The sequence below is a fragment of the Mustelus asterias genome, unplaced genomic scaffold, assembly GCF_964213995.1.
Source record: "Mustelus asterias unplaced genomic scaffold, sMusAst1.hap1.1 HAP1_SCAFFOLD_346, whole genome shotgun sequence".
NCBI classification, from domain to species: Eukaryota; Metazoa; Chordata; class Chondrichthyes; order Carcharhiniformes; family Triakidae; genus Mustelus; species Mustelus asterias.
Genome location: NW_027590306.1, coordinates 409,065 through 431,001, shown reverse-complemented (window position 1 = coordinate 431,001; position 21,937 = coordinate 409,065). Strand labels below are relative to the sequence as shown.

The 21,937-nt window shown below is 49.2% G+C and overlaps 1 protein-coding gene across 2 annotated transcripts in view; it reads left to right on the top strand.

Moving 5' to 3' along the window:
• Positions 1–21,937, top strand: part of LOC144486453 (X-ray repair cross-complementing protein 5-like) — a 74,784-nt gene that overhangs the window by 30,575 nt on the left and 22,272 nt on the right. For both annotated transcript variants that reach the window (XM_078204483.1, XM_078204482.1), the window contains exon 5: positions 21,398–21,581. In XM_078204483.1, coding sequence (XP_078060609.1) covers positions 21,398–21,581 — 184 coding nt within the window. The remainder of the gene's footprint in view (positions 1–21,397; positions 21,582–21,937) is intronic.

Here is a 21,937-nt window from a genome sequence, read left to right as displayed (position 1 = left end):
CTGAAGAAGTCTGTGGGTGGGGCTTAATGCGCCTGAAACCCTGCAACTCCGATCAGTGCTTCCAACTGCGCATGCGCAGTAAAAAAAACCTGATAGAATGCCCCTCCCCACCACATCCCTCCTGGGCCGGATAATGCCTCCCCTGGCGGTCCTAATCGTGGCCATTTTCGGGCCTTGGTGAAGGAGGAACCGGCACAAAGGCAGGCGTGGTTTGCGCTACTCGCCTCACGCCTGACTTTACCAAGTTTTTGCACCCGAAAACGGGCGCAACACGGTGGTAGAATCGGGCCCAGCATGTATTGACAGGCAATTTGACTGTGAGAGGTATCGCAGTCTGGCCCTGTGCATACCCAACACACACTCTCCCTGTTAGAGACTGCTGGCTGATTTTATTTACTGCTCCCTGAGCCAGAGGTTCCTGAGGGTAGATGTGTGTAACTGAGCGAATCAGAATCGTCACGACACAGAAAGGGACCATTGAGTTAGTGCCAGCTCTCTGTTGAACAATCCAGTCAGTCCCACTCCCCCGCTCTATCCCCGTCTCCCCACAAGTTTATCTTCCCCCAAGTGCCCATCCAATTTCCTTTCGAAATCTTTCATCATATCTGATTTCACCCCCTTCCTCATTTTCCCCCCTGCACACCTTGCCCGAAACCTCATCTCTGTCTCCTTCAGTCCTTGTACCCTCAGCTAACGGCAATAGCTTTTCTTTGTCCACTTGATCTAAACCTTGTACACCCTTGGCAAATCTCCTCTCAATCTCCTTCACTCCAAGGAGAACAACCCCAACTTCTCCAACCGAACCCTGTAGCTAAAATCCCCCCCCATCCCTGGCACCATTCTGATAAATCTCCCTCTTCACTGTCACAAGGACCCTCACACCCTTCCTAAAGCGACCAGAACTCAGTGCAGTCTTCTAATTGGTGCTTAACCCAAGCTTTATACAGGTTCAGCATAACTTCCCTACTTTTGTCCTCAGTGCCTCTAATAATGAAGCCCAAGATGCTTTGCTAACCGCTCTCAATATGTCCAGCCACCTTGAAAGATGCACATGAACCCACAAGTGTCTCTGTCCCTGCTCACTCTCCGGATTTCTGCCATTAAGGAATATCCCAAAAAATCTCTTCTTTCCAATACAACTTCTATTTGTTCCTTTCACCTTCCTCCCTGGTTCTGTACGTGCTTAAAAACAGTTCATCATCAACAACTTCTTGTTCTATGATATAGAATTACATCAAATATACGAGGTGCTGTGGCACAGTGGGTTAGTGTCCCTGCCTCTGATCCAGAAGCTCCAGGTTCGAGTCCCACCCCAGGACTTGATGTCCAAGGAAGGTGAGTTCATAATGCGGCCAAACAGGTTGAAAATCAGCCTGCAAAATCCTTCCAAACAGACGCCAATGTCAGGTGGTGAGAGTGGGAGAGATTCCTGGTCAGACATGTGATGGAAAGAATGTTGGAGCCTCAACCGTCACTGACCATAGCTCCAGACGACAACACGCATGGAAAAGTTCAGGTTACCAAGGCAACTCGGACTCTCTGAGTGAACTGTAACATGAAGTCTACAGCCATTCAGCCAAACGAGGTTGTGCTAGTTTGTAAGTTCCACACAAGTTACTGCCCACTCTGCTTCCTCTCCGCTTCTCAACGTACCCTTTCTCTCTCAGGTGGTTTATCCAGCTTCCCTGTTTTAAATGAATTTAAGGAAGGCTCCTGATCTGGAACATTGGGCCGGAAATTCATCGTGCAGGCGAGAATTGGGAGTTGAGTATTTTCCCTCCATCCCTGTAGTGCCCCTCCGCGGGATATCCATCTGCCTGAGACAGAAATGGAGGTAGTGGATGCTAAGGTGGCATTCACAGAGACATTAGCCCAGTTCTGAAGACCATTGTAAAGCAGCCCCCCCCCTCACCCCTCTCACCACCCTGCACCACCTTGAGTGCCCTCACCCACACACTCAGTGTTCATTTTACATACATACAGTCATAGAGACATAGAGTTTTACAGCACAGAAAGAGGCCCTTTGGCTCATTGTTTCCACGCTGGCCATCAAACACTTATCTATTCTAATCCTATTTTCCAGCACTTGATTTGTAGCCTTGCATTCTATGGTGTTTCGTGTGCTCATCTAAATGCTTCTTCTGAGGGTTCCTGCCTTTACCACCCTTTCAGGCAGTCAGCTCTAAATTCCCACCAGCCTCTGGGTGAAAAAGCTTTTCCTCACATCTCTTTTAAACAACCTGCCCCTTAACTTAAATCTATGCCCTGGTTATTGATGATGTGGAGATGCCGGCGTTGGACTGGGGTAAACACAGTAAGGAGTCTAACAACACCAGGTTAAAGTCCAACAAGTTTATTTGGTAGCAAACGCCACTAGCTTTCGGAGCGCTGCTCCTTCGTCAGGTGAGTGGGAGATCTCCTCACAAACAGGGCATATAAAGACTCAAACTCAATTTACAGAATAATGGTTGGGATGTGAGTCTTCACAGGTAATCTTAAAGGTACAGACATTGTGAGTGGAGAGAGCGTTAAGCACAGGTTAAAGAGATGTGTATTGTCTCCAGACAGGACAGTTAGTGAGATTTTGCAAGTCATGGGGGTTACAGGTAGTGTGACATGAACCCAGGATCCCGGTTGAGGTCGTCCTCATGTGTTTGGAACGTGGCTATCACTCTCTGCTCAGCGACTCTGCGTTGTCGTGAAGGCCATCTTGGAGAGCGCTTACCTGAAGATCAGAGGCTGAATGCCCGTGACCGCTGAAGTGTTCCCCAACAGGAAGAGAACACTCTTGCCTGGTGAAGTGGACCTCTTCACCGCACAGGACCTTCAACTGATGCTATACACTAGATACATCGATGACATTTTCTTCCTTTAGATTCATGGTGAACAATCACTGAAACAACTATATGATGACATCAACAAGTTCCATCCCACCATCAGGCTCACCATGGACTACTCTCCAGAATCGGTTGCATTCTTGGACATACGCATCTCCATCAAGGACGGTCACCTCAGCACCTCACTGTACCGCAAGCCCACAGATAACCTCACGATACTCCACTTCTCCAGCTTCCACCCTAAACACGTTAACGAAGCCATCCCCTATGGACAAGCCCTCCGTATACACAGGATCTGCTCAGATGAGGAGGATCGCAACAGACTCCTCCAGACGCTGAAAGATGCCCTCATAAGAACAGGATATGGCGCTCGACTCATCGATCGATAGTTCCAACGCGCCACCGCGACAAATCGCACCAACCTCCTCAGAAGACAAACACGGGACACGGCAGACAAAGTACCCTTCATCGTCCAGTACTTCCCCGGAGCGGAGAAGCTATGACATCTTCTCCAGAGCCTTCAACATGTCATTGATGAAGACAAACATCTCACCAAGGCCATCCCCACACCCCTACTTCTTGCCTTCAAACAACCGCACAACCACAAACAGACCATTGTCCGCAGCAAACTACCCAGCCTTCAGGAGAACAGTGACCACGACACCACACAACCCTGCCACAGCAACCTCTGCAAGACGTGCCGGATCATCGACATGGATGCCATCATCTCACGTGAGAGCACCATCCACCAGGTACACGGTACATACACTTGCAACTCGACCAACGTTGTCTACCTCCATACACTGCAGGAAAGGATGCCCCGAGACATGGTACATTGGGGAGACCATGCAGACGCTACGCCAACAGATGAATGAACACCGCTCGACAATCACCAGGCAAGAGTGTTCTCTTCCTGTTGGGGAACACTTCAGCAGTCACGGGCATTCGGCCTCTGATCTTCGAGTAAGCGTTCTCCAAGGCAGCCTTCACGACATGCGACAGCGCAGAGTCTCTGAGCAGAGACTGATAGCCAAGTTCCGCACACATGAGGACGGCCTCAACCAGGATCTTGGGTTCATGTCACACTATCTGTAATCCACGACTTGCCTGGGCTTGCAAAATCTCACTAACTGTCCTGTCTGGAGACAATACACATCTCTTTAACCTGTGCTTAACCCTCCCTCCACTCACATTGTCTGTATCTTTGAGACTTGATTACCTGTAAAGACTCGCATTCCAACCATTGTTTTGTAAATTGAGTTTGTGTCTTTATATGCCCTGTTTGTGAACTGAAATCCCACTCACCTGATGCAGGAGCAGCGCTCCGAAAGTTAGTGGCTTTTGCGACCAAATAAACCTGTTGGACTTTAACCTGGTGTTGTGAGACTTCTTACTGCACTCTTAAAGCGCCATATTCTCCTCTTAAAGGGACAGCTCCCTCCAGGGGAACACATTTCAATAACTGCTGCTTTAATACTAACTTATATTTCTTCTCCCATTGCTCTTCTCTGTTGTATATCATTCCAAACATTTAAAATCCAGATGTGTAATTTAAAAGAGACTTATATTGGGCACATTTCCCAACACCAAGTCTCACTTTCCACCTAGGAGGAGGCCATTCGGTCCCTCGAGTCTGTTCCATCATTCAGCTAATTCATGACTGATCTGGGTCACCTCCCTTGAATCTGTTAATACCCTTTGCCTGGAGAAAATTAATCAACCGCAGTGAGGCCAGCACTAGATGAGGCTGGGAGCCATACGTCTCCCTTTGGAACGCTCCACCCCACTGTGGACTGTGGATGCTCACTCGATGAGCATAGTCCAGGCAGAAATCAATAGAACTTTGGGTGCCAAAGGAGATGGGGATAATGCAGGGAGGTGGAGTTGAGGTAGATGATTAGTCATGATCTTATTGAATGGCAGGACAGGCTTGAGGGGCCGAATGGTCTACACTAGCTCCGATTGAGAGAGCTGTATGCCCTTGAAGAAGTGAAACCAATCAAGGCACTGTTTTGTTTTTAAATCTGTTTCAGTCCAAAGTGACTGAATTATTCTGCCACCTTGTCTCTGTCACTTCTCTGGGCTAATCCCATGATCCAGGAATGTCTCCTTTGGTTAATGTTGTCCCTTGTTTTTCTACCTGACAGGGGAGTTGGCACTTCCTCCCCAGCCGATATGGCGGATTGGCAGTCACACTTTCGGAATGAAGATGAGGAGGATCCAGAGGAGGCAGAGGAAAACGAAGGTAGGTCAAATGTGAACCCTAGGTTTACAATGGCACGGTGGCACAGTGGTTAGCACTGCTGCCTCACAGCGCCAGGGACCCGGGTTCAATTCCTGGCTTTGGTCACTGTCTGTGTAGAGTTTGCACATTCCCCCCGTGTCTGTGTGGGTTTCCTCTGGGTCCTCTGGTTTCCTCCCACAGTCCAAAGATGTGCGAGTTAGATGTATTGTCCATGCTCAATTGCACCTCAGTGTCAGGGGGGCTAGCTAGGGTAAATGCATGGGGATAGGGCCTGGTGGGATTGTGGTCAGAGCAGACTTGATAGAACATAGAACAGTACAGCACAGAACAGGGCCTTCGGCCCACGATGTTGTGCCGAGCTTTATCTGAAACCAAGATCAAGCTATCCCACTCCCTATCATCCTGGTGTGCTCCATGTGCCTATCCAATAACTGTTTAAATGTTCCTAAAGTGTCTGACTCCACTATCACTGCAGGCAGTCCATTCCACACCCCAACCACTCTCTGCGTAAAGAACCTACCTCGGACATCCTTCCTATATCTCCCACCATGAACCCTATAGTTATGCCCCCTTGTAATAGCTCCATCCACCCGAGGAAATAGTCTTTGAACGTTCACTCTATCTATCCCCTTCATCATTTTATAAACCTCTATTAAGTCTCCCCTCAACCTCTTCCGCTCCAGAGAGAACAACCCGAGCTCCCTCAACCTTTCCTCATAAGACCTACCCCCCAAACCAGGCAGCATCCTGGTAAATCTCCTTTGCACTCTTTCCAGCGCTTCCACATCCTTCTTATAGTGAGGTGACCAGAACTGCACACAATATTCCAAATGTGGTCTCACCAAGGTCCTGTACAGTTGCAGCATAACCCCACGGCTCTTAAACTCCAACCCCCTGTTAATAAACGCAAACACACTATAGGCCTTCTTCACAGCTCTATCCACTTGAGAGGCAACCTTTAGAGATCTGTGGATATGGACCCCAAGATCTCTCTGTTCCTCCACAGTCTTCAGAACCCTACTTTTGACCTGATGGGCCAAATGGCCTCCTTCTGCACTGTAGGATTCTACGATTCTAACATGCTGTACACCTCTAGATAATAAGAACATTCGATGCTGATGAGACAGGTTTTTGATAGGAGAGGGAAACAGGCAGGGCAGTGGAGTTAAGGCCACAATCAAATCAGCCTTGATCTCATTGAATGGTGGAGCATTCCTGTTCCTATTTATTATGTTTAAGTACAACACACTGCGCACGTTTTGATAATTCTAATCCTGACCCTGGGCGGCACGGTAGCACAGTGGTTAGCACTGCGGCTTCACAGCTCCAGGGACCTGGGTTCGATTCCCGCTCGGGTCACTGTCTGTGTGGAGTTTGCACATTCTCCTCGTGTCTGCGTGGGTTTCCTCCGGGTGCTCCGGTTTCCTCCCACAGTCCAAAGATGTGCGGGTTAGGTTGATTGGCTGTGCTAAAATTGCCCCTTAGTGTCCTGAGATGAGGAGGTTAGAGGGATTAGCGGGGAAAATATGGAGGGATATGGGGGTAGGGCCTGGGTGGGATTGTGGTCGGTGCAGACGCGATGGGCCGAATGGCCTCTTTCTGCACTGTAGGGTTCTATGATCTATGATCTTCTATGATCTATGACCTGAAACCATAGCCTCGCCAGTGCTTCACCCAGATGTTATATAGGGTGGCACAGTGGTTAGCACTACTGCCTCACAGCGCCAGGGATCCGTGTTTGACTCTCGGCTTGGGTGACTGTGCGGAGTCTGCACATTCTCCCCGTGTCTGTGTGGGTTTCCTCCAGGTGCTCCAGTTTCCTCCGGAAAGATGTGCTGGTTAGGTGCATTGGTCCTCTGGTTCTTGATCCTTCCACCAATGGGAACAGTTTCTCCCTCTTGACTCTGTCCAGATCCCTCGTGATTTTGAACTTTTCCAAGGAAAACAGTTCCAACTTCTCCAATCTATCCACGTAACTGAAGTCTTTCATCCCTGGAACCACCTGGACCTTTTCTGAAGCCGTCATATCTTTCCTAAATTGCAATCTCCAGAATTGGACGCAATACTCCAGTTGATGCTGGACCAGTGTTTTGTAAAAATTCATTTTCACTCCCTTGCTGTTGTACTCTGTGCTGTTATTTATAAAGACCAAGATCCCATGTGCCTTTTTATCCACTTTCTCAACTTGTCCTGCCACCTTCAGTGATTTATGCACATATACACCCAGGTCTCTCTGCTCCAGCACCCACTTTAGAATTGTTTGTTTTATTTTATATTGTGTCCTATGCATTCTTCCTCCCAAAATGAATCAGAAAGAGGCTATTCGGCCCATCGAGTCTGCACCGGCCACAATCCCACCCAGGCCCTACCCCCATATCCCTACATATTTACCCACTAATCCCTCTAACCTACGCATCTCAGGACACTAAGGGCAATTTTTAGCATGGCCAATCAACCTAACCCGCACATCTTTGGACTGTGGGAGGAAACCGGAGCACCCGGAGGAAACCCACGCAGGCACGAGGAGAATGTGCAAACTCCACACAAACAGTGACCCAAGCCGGGAATCGAACCCAGGTCCCTGGAGCTGTGAAGCAGCAGTGCTAACCACTGTGCTACCGTGCCGAATCATTTTGCGTTTCTCAGCATTACATTTAATCTGATACTTGTCCATTCCATCAGCCCCGTCTTTGTCCTCTTCAAGTTTAACACTATCTCCCTGACAGTTCACAGTACTTCCAAGTCTTTCTTAATTCAATTTTTGCAAACACATTTCCAGCTTCATGACAGGTGGCACAGTGAAGGTATTCCTCCCATGTGACTCAGCCACAACTTCAGAAAGATCTGAATCCTTTCTCTCTCCACAGACACTGCCAGACCTGCTGAATTTTTCCAGCATTTTCCATTTTTATTTCAGATTTCCAGCATCCCCAGTTATTTGATTTTATTAGATGAGTAAAACGCTATCATTAAGAAACCCACCAACGCCTCTATTTTCTGAGGAGACTAAGGAAATACAACTGGAAGAATGCTTTCGATGATGCATCTGTAGGTGTTGGTGAGAGTCGTATGTCCCCAGATAGAAAGCATCCTTTCTGGTTGTATCACAGCTTGGTATGGCTCCTGCTCTGCCCAAAACCGCAAGGAACTACAAAAGGTTGTGAAGGTACCTCAATCCATCACACAAACCAGCCTCCCATCCATTGACTCTGTCTACACTTCCCGCTGCCTTGGCAAAGCAGCCAGCATAATTAAGGACCCCACGCACCCCGGACATTCTCTCTTCCACCTTCTCCCATCGGGAAAAAGATGCAAAAGTCTGAGATCATAGTACCAACCGACTCAAAAACAGTTTCTTAGAATCATAGAATCCTACAGTGCAGGAGGAGGCACAAGAACTCTGTTGACTTCAAGCATGTTTATGTCCTCCATGACTTGGACACACCAGGCAAGTTTATCCCCCAGATCTGGAGCAAGTCTGTTTAAACTCGGTGTGGGGTATGTCCCTCCCTTGGGACTCTGCTCTGTGCACGTTGTGGTGTAGGTACGCAGCTGGGAGCAGTAAAGTGACAATAACCAGGCAATCTGATTCAGTGATGTTGATTGAGAAGTAACTATTGGCCGGAATACTGGGAATACACTTCAGAAGTATTGACTGTAAAGCGTTTTGGGACATCTGGGATTGGGAAAGGCGCTATATCAATGCATTTGGTGCCTTTCGGTTGCACTTTTCACATTTACCCACCGTCTTCTCATTGGATCACTGATATGAAGAGCAGGCAACAGGCATGATGGACTGAATGGCCTCCTCATCATAGAATCCTACAGTGCAGAAAGAGGCCATTCGAGTCAACACTGACAACAATCCCAGGCCCTATCCCCGCAACCCCATGTCTTTACCCTGCTAATCCCCTGACACTAAGGGTTAATTTAGCATGGCCATTCCACCTAACTGTACGTCTTTCAGACTGTGGGAGGAAACCAGAGCACCCAGAAGAAACCCACGGGGAGAATGTGCAGACTCCACGCAGACAATGACCTGATGTCGGAATTGAACCCGGGCCCCTGGCGCAGTGAGACGGCAGTGCTAACCACTGTGCCACCCGTGCCACCATGTATGTAAAATTCTATATTTCCTTGATCCCATTTCCTTTGTCCCTCTGTCCAGTTGAGTTAACATCCTTTCTGCCTCAACCACAAAACTTGAAAATAAATTTCACATGTTTACAACTCACAATTCTCCAGGACTTGTCTGGACCACAGGAACGGAATGAATATTCTGCTAATAAGAATAGTCTATTTGAAACTCCAGATTTAATGCCCATTCTTGGACCTAATTGCTAATTACCGCAATCTCAGCCCGTCCAGAGCCACTAAGCGGACAGCTCAAGTCCAGATGAGATTCTGTTTCCATGGAGCAGAACATGTGTCTCCTCGAGCCCACTTCCACTGGAGGTGTGGGGAACTCTGGCTGGAATAAAGAACAAAGAACAATACAGCACAGGAACAGGCCCTTCGGCCCTCCAAGCCCGCGCCGCTCCCTGGTCCAAACTAGACCATTCTTTTGTATCCCTCCATTCCCACTCCGTTCATATGGCTGTCTAGATAAGTCTTAAACGTTCCCAGTGTGTCCGCCTCCACCACCTTGCCTGGCAGCGCATTCCAGGCCCCCACCACCCTCTGTGTAAAATATGTCCGTCTGATATCTGTGGCATGAGGCACCATTTTGCAGGACAGCTCAGACTGAGGTTCAAAACGCACAAGTCCTTGGATGCATTGTTTTGAGGTCCTGGTGGAATAGAAATATTGTGGTTACAAATTGTGGTGAACCATCGTTGGTTCCCACTGGATAGTGCTGAGCCGGGGCTGGCCAGGACTACAAGGATGTACATATGTTCCTGTTGGATTGTGCTATTGTTGCTGTTGGGTTAGGGTGGGGTTGTTACACCTTTGTATTGTAGTGTTGTGGCACATCCCAGTTGGGCTCCGCCTCCTGGGAGAGGTATAAGAGTCCCTGCTCTGGCCGGGACCCCTTCAGTCTGGGATAGTGTATATAAGTTCTGGTAGCTTCATTAACAGTAAATAAAAGCTTTTCATTTACTGAGCTTCAAGCCTCGTGTCTGAATAGCGCATCAATTTTATTTACTGTCGTTAAACTCTCGTCGAAAAAAAAAGAGAGAGAGTATGGAGCAAATTCTCAAGCCGGAACGCCTTACGCTAGATCCACGTGCGGTGGGCGCTTCTAACACCTTCGACCACTGGCTGAAGTGTTTCGAAGACTACTTGGCAGCCTCCGCAGCGGTCACCACAGATGATGACAGACTCCGGGTCCTCCATGCGAGGGTAAGCGACACTGTCTACCTCGCGATTCGTGCGGCCACTAATTACCCTAAGGCCCTCGAGCTTCTAAAGAAGCGCTATACCAAACAACCTAACGAGATACACGCTCGTTACCTCCTAGCCACTCGACGACGGCAGTCTGGCGAAACGATGGAGGACTATGCCAATGAGCTCCTACAGCTAGCCAGGGGCTGTGACTGCAAAGCTGTGTCGGCTGAGCTGAGCATGTACGACCTCGCCCGAGATGCGTTTGTGGCCGGGGTCGGATCGTCGTACATTCGACTTAAACTGTTGGAGAAGGGTAACCTTAATCTTACCCAGGCCATCGAGTTAGCAGAGATGCTCGAGTCGGCTTCAAAGAGCTTAGTTTTATATCCGGAGGACCACGTGGAGACAACGTGGCAGGAGCAGTCGCAAATCCCTCCTCGTCCCTCGGGTTCGAAATGCTGTGTAATGGCGTGCTCCCATTCGGGCCAGAGGACGGCTGCAGCCCCGTGCGGCCCGCGGTGCTACTTCTGTGGAGGAGCGAAGCATACCCGGCAAAAGTGTCCCGCTAAAGCTGTATTGTGCACCGCATGCGGTAAAAAAGGGCATTATGCAAAAGTGTGCCGATCTAAACCCAGGAACGGCAGTGCGGCCTGCGATTCTTCAGAGCTTGGGTCATCATCGTCGAAGTTGTCGCGGGGTTCGTCCACGTGCGAGACCAGGACGACGCCATTACGGTCGACGGAGTCGGAGGAGTATGACCACCAGGGGTCGCTGAGTTTGGCGCCCTCACCCACGTGCGATTCATGGGGGCAGCCATGTTGGTCGACACTGACCACGAACGACCAGCAGGGGTCCTCCGCATCGATTTCAGCTGCCTGCAGTGGCGTTCATGAACCAACGGTGGCGTCGATCATCCTGGACCAGGCCAAGCCTCAGAGACTCGACCGTTCTATGATGAATATCCAGGTAAATAATCATGTGATTTATTGTCTGTTTGACAGCGGGAGCACTGAGAGCTTTATCCACCCAGACACTGTGAAGCGGTGTGGACTCCAGATTCAACCTGCCAAACAGACAATCTCTATGGCATCGAGGTCCCGGTCTGTTGCCGTGCTAGGGAGTTGCGTTGTAACCTTGAAAGTACAAGGCACAGTTTACGAGCGCTTCAAGCTCCTTGTGTTGCCGTATCTTTGCGCGCCAATACTTCTCGGACTAAACTTCATGGTCCACTTGAGGAGTGTAATCCTACAGTATGGTGGGCCACTCCCTTCACTGGCAGTGGGAAAACAGCAGCAGCCTCCAAATTGCCCAACGCGCCCCGCCTGTAGCCTCTCGACGCTGAAGATCACCACACCCTCCTTGTTTCAGAATCTTGTGCCAGGCTGCAAGCCCATCGCGACTAAAAGTAGGCGTTACAGCACTGAGGATCGGATCTTCATTAGATCTGAGGTTCAGCGGCTCCTCAAAGAAAGGATCATACAACCCAGTGTTTGTCCGTGGAGAGCACAGGTCGTGGTGGTCAAGAGCGGGAACAAACCCCGGATGGTCATTGACTACAGTCAGACCATTAACCGATATACGCAGCTGGATGCGTGTCCCCTCCCGTGCATATCTGATATGGTCAATCAGATTGTGCAGTACTGGGTGTTCTCCACCATAGATCTCAAGTCTGCCTACCACCAACTCCCCATTCGCCCAGAGGACCGACAATACACGGCTTTTGAGGCGGATGGTAGCTTGTATCATTTTCTCAGGGTTCCCTTTGGTGTCACCAATGGGGTTTCGGTCTTCCAGCGTGCTATGGACCGAATGGTGGACCAGAACGGGCTGCGGGCTACCTTCCCGTACCTGGATAATGTCACCATCTGCGGCCATGACCAGCAGGACCACGACACAAACCTCCTGAACTTCTTACGCACTGCATCTCACCTGAACTTGACCTACAACGGGGAGAAGTGTGTGTTTCGTACGCGCCGTTTAGCCATCCTAGGATACGTGGTGGAAAACGGGGTCATTGGCCCTGATCCAGACCGTATGCGCCCCCTTGCTGAACTTCCCTTACCTACTGGTGCAAAAGCACTGAGAAGATGCTTAGGCTTCTTCTCTTATTATGCGCATTGGGTTCCCAACTACGCGGACAAAGCCCGTCCGCTCATTAAGTCCACGACTTTTCCCCTAACGCCAGAGGCCCGATTGGCCTTCGATAAATTGAAAGCCGACATCGCGAAAGCTACGATGCACGCGGTAGACGAGTCCATCCCCTTTCAGGTGGAAAGCGATGCATCTGATTTCGCCCTGGCCGCCACACTTAACCAAGCGGGCAGGCCTGTCGCATTTTTTTCCCGCACCCTCCAAGGCCCCGGAATTCGGCATTCAGCGGTGGAAAAGGAGGCCCAGGCCATTGTGGAGGCCGGCGGCATTGGCGCCATTACTTGGCGGGAAAACGGTTCACCCTGATCACGGACCAGCGGTCCGTGGGGTTCATGTTTAACAACACGCAGAGGGGCAAGATCAAGAATGACAAGATCTTGCGGTGGAGAATTGAACTCTCCACCTATAACTACGATATCATGTTTCGTCCAGGGAAACTCAATGAGCCCTCGGATGCCCTCTCGCGTGGAACATGCGCTAGTATTCAGGAGGACCGTTTGCACGCCCTCCATAATGACCTGTGCCATCCTGGGGTCACTCGGCTCTACCACTTTGTAAAAGCCCGCAACCTGCCTTACTCGCTGGAGGACGTCAGGTCGGTAACAAGGAGCTGTCGGATTTGCGCAGAATGCAAACCGCACTTTTACCGACCTGACCGGGCACATTTAGTCAAGGCCACTCGTCCCTTCGAGAGACTGAGTGTTGATTTTAAGGGCCCCCTTCCCTCAACAGATCGGAACGTGTACTTTCTCAATATCATTGATGAGTACTCTCGGTTCCCTTTTGTTGTTCCCTGCTCGGATACATCCGCTGCCACGGTGATCAAGGCATTCCGTGATCTTTTTACCCTGTTCGGGTACCCCAGCTACATCCATAGCGACAGGGGCTCGTCGTTCATGAGCGATGACTTGAGGCAATTCCTGCTCTCATACGGGATTGCCTCTGGTAGGACCACGAGTTACAACCCTAGGGGTAATGGACAGGTGGAACGCGAGAATGTTACAGTCTGGAAGGCTGTCTTACTGGCGTTGAAGTCAAAAGGTCTTCCAGTCTCCCGTTGGCAAGAGGTGCTCCCTGATGCGCTCCATTCTATTCGCTCCCTCCTGTGCACGGCAACCAATGCTACTCCCCACGAGAGGATGTTCTCATTCCCTCGGAAGTCTTCCTCGGGGACCTCATTACCGTCTTGGTTGACGTACTCAGGACCCGTCCTCCTGCGGCGACATGTAAGGGCCCGCAAGTCCGACCCGTTGGTCGAACAGGTCCATCTCCTCCATGCCAACCCTCAGTATGCCTATGTGGCATACCCTGACGGGCGAGAGGACACGGTCTCGATCCGAGACCTGGCGCCAGCAGGGGACGTAGCAACCCCTGTCGCTCCCATACCCCCAGTAACAAACCCATTATCTCTTATTTCTTCCCCGGACATGGCGCGCGCAGCATCGGGACCATTGCCTAACCATTTTACTCCCATGTACAGCTTGCCTGAGCCCAGAAGATGGTCGCCACCGCAGGGCGTGTCAGGATCCCCTGGACTACCGTCACCGCGGGGTCAACCGGCCTGTGAGTCCGTGGAAGAACAGCTGGACGCCGTTTTGGGGAGAACGCCACTGCGAGTGCCTACTCCGGTGTCACCGCCGGTATTGAGGAGGTCACAACGACGGTGCGGTCCCCCTGACCGTCTGAACTTATAGACTGCTGACATTTTATTCTGGGTTTTTCGTACCCCGCCGGCCTTTGTTTTCAAAGGAGTGGTGAATGTGGTGAACCATCGTTGGTTCCCACTGGATAGTGCTGAGCCAGGGGCTGGCCAGGACTACAAGGATGTACATATGTTACTGTTGGACTGTGGTATTGTTGCTGTTGGGTTAGGGTGGGGTTGTTACACCTTTGTATTGTAGTGTTGTGGCACATCCCAGTTGGGCTCCGCCTCCTGGGAGAGGTATAAGAGTCCCTGCTCTGGCCGGGACCCCTTCAGTCTGGGATAGTGTATATAAGTTCTGGTAGTTTCATTAACAGTAAATAAAAGCCTTTCATTTACTGAGCTTCAAGCCTCGTGTCTGAATAGCGCATCACAAATGCAGGTCAGATGCTGGGGACTCTGCGGGGAGTAACTCACCTTCTGACTCCCCCAATATCTGTCCACCATCTACAGGGTACAAGTCAGGAGTGTAATGGAATACTCCCCACTTGCCCGGATGAGTGCGGCTCCAACAACACGCAAGAAACACGACACCATCCAGGACAAAGCGGTCCACTTGATTGGCATCACATCTACCACCTTCAACACTCTCAGTCTCCTCCACCGAGTGGCAGCCGTGTGTACCATCTGTAAGATGCTCTGCAGCAACTCACCTAAGGCTCCTTCAACAGGATAAAGTAGACGTGGAGCGGATGCTTCTGCTGGTGGGCCATTCTAGGACGAGAGGTCGTAGTCTTAGGATAAGGGGTAGCAAATTTAAAACAGAGTTGAGGAGAAACTACTTCTCCCAAAGGCTTGTGAAACTCTGGAATTCGCTCCCCCAAAGTGCAGCGGATGCTGGAACAGTGAGTAAAATTAAGGAGGAGTTAGACTGATTTTTTAATTGGGAATGGGTTGAAAGGTTATGGGGAGAAGGCAGGAAAATGGGGATGAGGAGCATATCAGCCATGATTGAATGGCGGAGCAGACCCGATGGGCCAAATGGCCTAATTCTGCTCCTATATCTTATCAACTTATGAACAGCACCTTCCAAACCCATGACTTCTACCATCTAGAAGGAAAAAGGCAGCACATATCTTGGAACTCCGCCACCTGCAAGTTCCCCTTCAAGCCACTCACCATCCTGACTTGGAAATATATCGGCTGTTCCTTCACTGTCACTGGGTCAAAATTCTGGAAGTCCCTCCCTAACAGCACTGTGGGTGTACCTACACCACAGAGACTGCAGCGGTTCAAGATGGCGGCTCACCACCTACTTTCTCGAGGGCAATAAGAGATGGTCTAGCCAGCAACACCACATCCTATAAAAGAAAAATTAAAAAGCCAAGAGGAGGAGGAGAGTTCTAGCCCCAGGATCCTTAAGTTTGAAAGTGTAAGAGCAGGTTTCTGAGGCCTCTCTCCCTAATAGGTCATCATCCTGTATCTATGTAAAAAGAACATGGGCCATTTCCTGTTTTTTATTCATTTGTGGGACGCGGGCATCACTGGCTGGGCCAGCATTTATTGCCCATCCCTAGTTGCCCTTGGAGGGCAGTTGAGAGTCAACCACATTGCTGTGGATCTGGAGTCACATGTAGGCCAGACCAGGTAAGGAAGGCAGATTTCCTTCCCTAAAGGACATTAGTGAACCAGATGGGTTTTTCTGACAATCGACCATGGTTCATGGTCATCAGTGGATTCTGAATTCCAGATTTTTAAAAAATTGAATTCAAATTCCACCGTCTGCCGTGGCGGGATTCAAACCCGGGTCCCCGGAACATGAGCTGAGTTTCTGGGTTAATAGTCTAGCGATAATACCACTGGACCATCGCCTCCCCTGGTGTGTTTAATAGATTGATGTTCTAATCTGACTCTCTCTGTCTGGGCTCAGGTGCGAAGCGAGTACTGGAGTTGGACCAGTATGAGGGGGAGAAGGGGAACAAGTCCTTCAAGAAGATCATAGGCCACAGTACCGAGGACTTGTTGAGCGATGCTCTCTGGGTCTGCTCCAATCTCTTCAGTGACGTCACGCTGAAACTGAGCCACAAGCGCATCATGCTGTTCACCAACAATGACAACCCACATGCTAAAGACAGCTCCAAAGCACGACTGACCAGAACAAAGGCCAATGACCTGCGAGAGACAGGTCGGCAAACCACTGTTACCATCAAGCATTTGTCAGCGACTGGTTCAAAGATGTTGAATCACAAAGTCCTCACTTAAGATTGCAGTTGCATTGCCGTGAAGTGCAACTTTATGTGAAACAACTTTAAACAAATCAGGTTTTCCCATTAAAACCAATGTGAAAGCTGTCTTTAGAGTCTGTAGGACATTTCTCAACATGATAACCTGTGAGTGAAAATATTTAATGTTGCTGAATTACTATAGCAGTCGATGAAATAACTTTTGAAATGAAATCAATTTAAAGATATAAATATACTTCGATCCGGTTTTCTGCCCATCATGCTTGCCGAATCTCCCACGTGCCACACATTCCACTCGCTGACCCTCCCTGTCGTTGCCCCTTCAGCTCCCGCCTCTTCCACTCCCTCACCTTTCCTCTTGCTACCAGCCCTCTGGCTTATGGCTGCCGCCCCCCCCAGACCGATCCTTGACCCTCTGGGTCACTGCAGACCCTCTTCCTCAGCTTGTCACCTGAGAGCAGAGATTTCAGAGGGTTATCGGACTGGGGTGCAGGTCGCAGAGACGGGGAGGGCTGAGGCAATGGATGGATTTGACAAGATTGAAAATAGTGCTTTGCACAAAATTGGAGCGTAAGTAGGCCATTCGGCCCCTCCCACCTGCTGTGCCGTTCAATGAGATCATGCTTTGTACGTTTGTGTTTCAAATTCCACATTCCCATCTACCCACAATAATCTTTGATTCCCTCGCCTAACAAGAATCTCTCTACCTCTGCCTTAAAGATATTCAGTGACCCCCCCATTGCCTTCTGAGACAGAGGCCGGAATTTTACCGGCACGCCTGCCCTGATTCCAGGGGTGGGTGAGGCTCGGAGAACGGCATTCTCCGTTAGTCTCGGGCGGGATCGTACGAACCTCGAGTGGACATGCCAGTAAATTCCGGCCAGAGAGTTCCAAAGTCATGCAACCCTCTGAAAGAAAACAATTCTCTCCATCTCTGTCCTAAAAGGGCGACCACTAATTTTAAAACAGAGCCCGCTCGGTCTGGACTCTCCCACAAGAAGAAACATCCTTTCCATGCCCACCTTGTCCAGACCGTTCAGGATCTTAGTTACTTCAATCAAGTCACCCCTTACCCTTCTAAACTCCAGTGGAAACAAGCCCAGTCTGCCCAACCTTTCCCCATAAGATAACCCGCTCGTTCCAGCTATCGATCCAGCAAACCCCCTCTGAAACGTCTCCAACTCATTTACACACTTCCTTAAAATCCCATGGAATCCCTACAGTGCAGAAGGAGGCCATCGAGTCTGCACCAACCACAATCCCACACAGGCCCTATTCCTGTAACCCCACATATTTACCCTGCTAATGCGCCTGACATTAGGGACAATTTAGCATAGCCAATTAACATAACCTGCACGTCTTTGTAGTGTGGGAGGAAACCGGAGCACCCGAAGGAAACCCACGCAGACACGGGGAGAATGTGCAAACTCCACAGACAGTGACCCAAAGCTGGAATTGAACCCGGGGGTTCGTGGCGCTGTGAGGTAGCAGTGCTAACCGCTGTGCCACCATACCTTCAATAAGACAAAAACTGCACACAGTATTTGAGATGCGGTCTCACCAATGCCCTGTGTAACTGAAGCATACCATCCTTACTTTTATGTTCAATTCCTTTTGTAATAAGGAATAACATTCTATTAGCCTTCTCATTTACATGCTGTACCTGCATACTAACTTTTCGTGATTCAAGCACAGGAACACCTCGATCCCTCTGCACCTCGGCATTCTGCAATTATTCTCCATTTAATTAATGCTGATTTTTAAATTCTTCCTGCTAAAGTGAACAACTTCACATTTTCCCACATTATACTCCATCTGCCAGATTTTTGCCCACTCAACCTATCTGTATTCATCTGCAAACTCACGTCCCCTTCACAACATACTTTCCTATCTATCATTGTACTGTCTGCAAATGTATCTCCCATGCCTTTGCTTCCCTCATCTAAGTCATTGATGTAAAAGGTTGAGGCCCCAGCACAGACCTCGACAGGACTCTGCTCATCACCTCCTGCCCTGCCAGTCAGACAAAGACCCATTTATACATACTCTCTGTTTTCTGCCAGCCAGCCAGTCTTCGATCTAGGCTCAAATGTTACCCCCTACATCGTGAGCTTTTATTTTTCACAATAATCTTTGATGCTTATCAAATGCTTATGAGAGGCATGGACGGAGTGGATAGTCAGATGCTCTTTTCTAGGGTAGGAAAGTCAGGTACTAGGAGACATAGGTTTAAGGTGCGTGGGGGAAAAGTTTAGAGGAGATGTGCCGAGGAAATTTTTTTACACAGAAGGTGATGAATGTCTGGAACGCGCTGCCCGGGGAGGTGGTGGGAGCGGGTACGATTGCGGCATTTAAGGGGCAACTAGACGAATACATGAATAGGATGGGAATGGAAGGATATGGGCTCCGTAAGTGCATACGGTTTTAGTTTAGACAGGCATCATGATCGGCGCAAGCTTGGAGGGCCGAAGAGCCTGTTCCTGTGCTGTACTTTTCTTTGTTCTTCTTGCTTTGCTTTCTGGAAATTGAAGTACAGCACATCTACAGGTTCCCCTTTATCCACAGTATATGGTACTCCTTCAAAGAATGCCATTAAGTTGGTTAAACATAATTTCCCTTTCACAAAATCATGCTGACTTTTCCCAATTACCTTGGGATTTTATAAGTGTCCAGCTATAGCCTCCTTCATAGAATCATAGAAACCCTACAGCACAAAAGGAAGCCATTCGGCCCATCGAGTCTGCACCGACCACAATCCCACCCAGGCCCTACCCCCACATCCCTTCATATTTACCCACTAATCCCTCTAACCTACGCATCTCAGGACACTAAGGGCAATTTTAGCATGGCCAATCAACCTAACCCGCGCATCTTTGGACTTAACAATCAATTCTAACAATTTTCCCACGGCAGATGTCAAGCTAACTGGCCTATAATTTCCTGTTTTTGGCCTCCCTCCCTTCTTGAATAGAGGGGTTATATTTGCCACTTTCCAATTTGATGGAAACTTTCCAGAATCTAGAGAATTTTGCAAAATTAACACCAATGTATCTACCACCTCATTTGTTCAAGACCCTAGGATGAAGTCTATCAGGACCCGGAGACTTGCCAGCCTTAGCTCCATCAGTTTGCTCAAACCACTTCTCTAATGATTGTAATTTCACCAAGTTCCTCTCCCCTTTCCACCTCCAGATTTACAGATATTTCTGGAATGTTTATGTATTCTCTCCAGTGAAGAAAAAATCCAAATATGTGTTCATTTTGTTGGCCATCTTCCTATTATCTACTATTGTCTACCCATTGGGCGACGTGGTGGCACAGTGGTTAGCACTGCTGCCTCACAGCACCAGAGACCCGGTTTGATTCTCGGCTTGGGTGACAGCCTGTGTGGAGTTTGCACGTTCTCCTCGTGTCTGCGTGGGTTTCCTCCGGGTGCTCCGGTTTCCTCCCACAGTCCAAAGATGTGCAGGTTAGATGGATTGGCCATGCTAAATTGCCCCTTAGTGTCCAAAAATGTGTAGAATCATAGAATCCCTATAGTGCAGGAGGAGACCATTCGGCCCATTGAGTCTTCACTGACAATCCCACCCAGGCCCTATCCCCATAACCTTATGTATTTACCCAGCTAATTCCCCTGATACTGTAGGTTAGGTGGATTAGCCATGGTCAATGCATGGGGTTACAGGGATAAATCGATTGGGTGGACCTGAGTAAGATGTTTTTTCGGAGAGCTGGTGCAGACTCAATGGGCTGAATGGTCTCCTTCTGCACTGTAGGGATTCTATGGTTCATTCTCACTCTCTAGAGGACTCACTTAACTTGCTATTTTCCTGTTTAAACACCTGTAGAAACACATGCTATAAGTTTTCACAATTCTAGCCATCTTCCTCTCATAGTCTAATTTCTTTCTCCTGATTAACCTTTGGTCATTCTCTGCTGTTCTTCACATTCTAACCAATCATCTGGCCTGCAGTTATATGCTTCTTTTTCCTTAAGTTTGACAGTTTCCTTAACTTCTTTAGTTAACCACGGAAGTGGGTCCTCCCCCTCCAAATCTTTTTAATAGTAGAAATTTTCTGATTCAGAATATTCTGAAACAGCCCCTGAAATGTCTGCCACTGCTTGTCTATTGATCTGTCCCCTAGCCTAATCTCCCAGTTCACTTAGCTAGCACAACTTTCATGCCCACATAGTTGCCTTTATTTCAGTTTAAAAAACTAGCCTTAGACCCACTCTTCTCCCTTTCAAACTAGTCAGTTGTGTTGAAGCAGGGTTAGACAGTGTAGTGGCCAGACCAGTGTTGTACTGTGCATTGGAGCTTCATCGAACAATCCCTTCACTGCTTCCACTGTCCTGATTGTCACCTGAAGCGTGGTTCTGTAGGGATGGCCAGAAGGCTGTTTCCCAACATGGGTTGGTGTCCTGCCAGCCAGCATCCAAAACTAAAGGAAGGGTAAGACCTGCAGTCCACGCCAGCCTGCCCTGTGACGTGATGGTACGAAGACCGGAACTGAACACTTCTTCCTCTCTTTCCTCATTCTATCCCCCCCACCCCCCCCAGTCACCGACATAGTCTGCTAATCAAGGCAAATAAACAGGCCCAAAGTCAAACCCGTCAGGCAACCAAAACCAGTCTAGGAGATCACAGATCAAATCTGATTTTCTGTACTTCACAATCTTTACCCTCGTCAAGAACTGGGTCCAGCTCCAACTTAAAGAATCTGAGAAACGTTGCAGGGAAAATTGCCGATCATTTTTTGTCAAAAGACTGGGCGGAATTTTCCCGTCCCGCCCACCACGGGAATCGTTGCGAGCGGGACATGGACCCTTGGGGGTGAGCGTGGCTGGAAAATCCCGCCCATCATCTCGCGAGCAATAATAACAGAAGCTTTGCCTTTTGCTGCTATGCTGTGAATGGCGTGTCTTTGTCTCTGCCCTTGTCTGTGTACAGGTATCATCCTTGACCTGATGCATCTGAAGAAGCCTGGTGGGTTTGACATGTCTCTCTTTTACTGCGACATTGTCAGTGTATCAGAGGATGGGGATGCAGCTGTGCAAGGCGAGGGGTCAGCCAGGTTGGACGATCTGCTTCGGCAAGTGTGGGCCAAGGACTACAAGAAGAGGACCGTCACCAGGTCAGCAGTCACTCAGAGTAGCACCGCGTCTCCTGGGTCCTCGGAGAGTTTCTAATGTACTCCCTGCGGACCTTGGCAGACAGAACGTCCGTGTTCATGTACACAATCTGCTCAAATGTACGGACGATCTTCATAGATTAGGCACTCGGGGCATGTTTCCACTCGCTGGGAAGAGCGAAACCAGAAGCCGTCAACACCAGGTAGTGACCAGGCCAGGAATGCAGGAGAAATTTCATTACCCAGAGAGTGATGGGAATGTGGAACTTGGCTACCACAGGGTTGTAATGAATGGTGTAGCTGCGTTTAGGGAGAAGCTGGATGAGCATGAGAGAGAAAATCATTGGCCGGTTACGCTG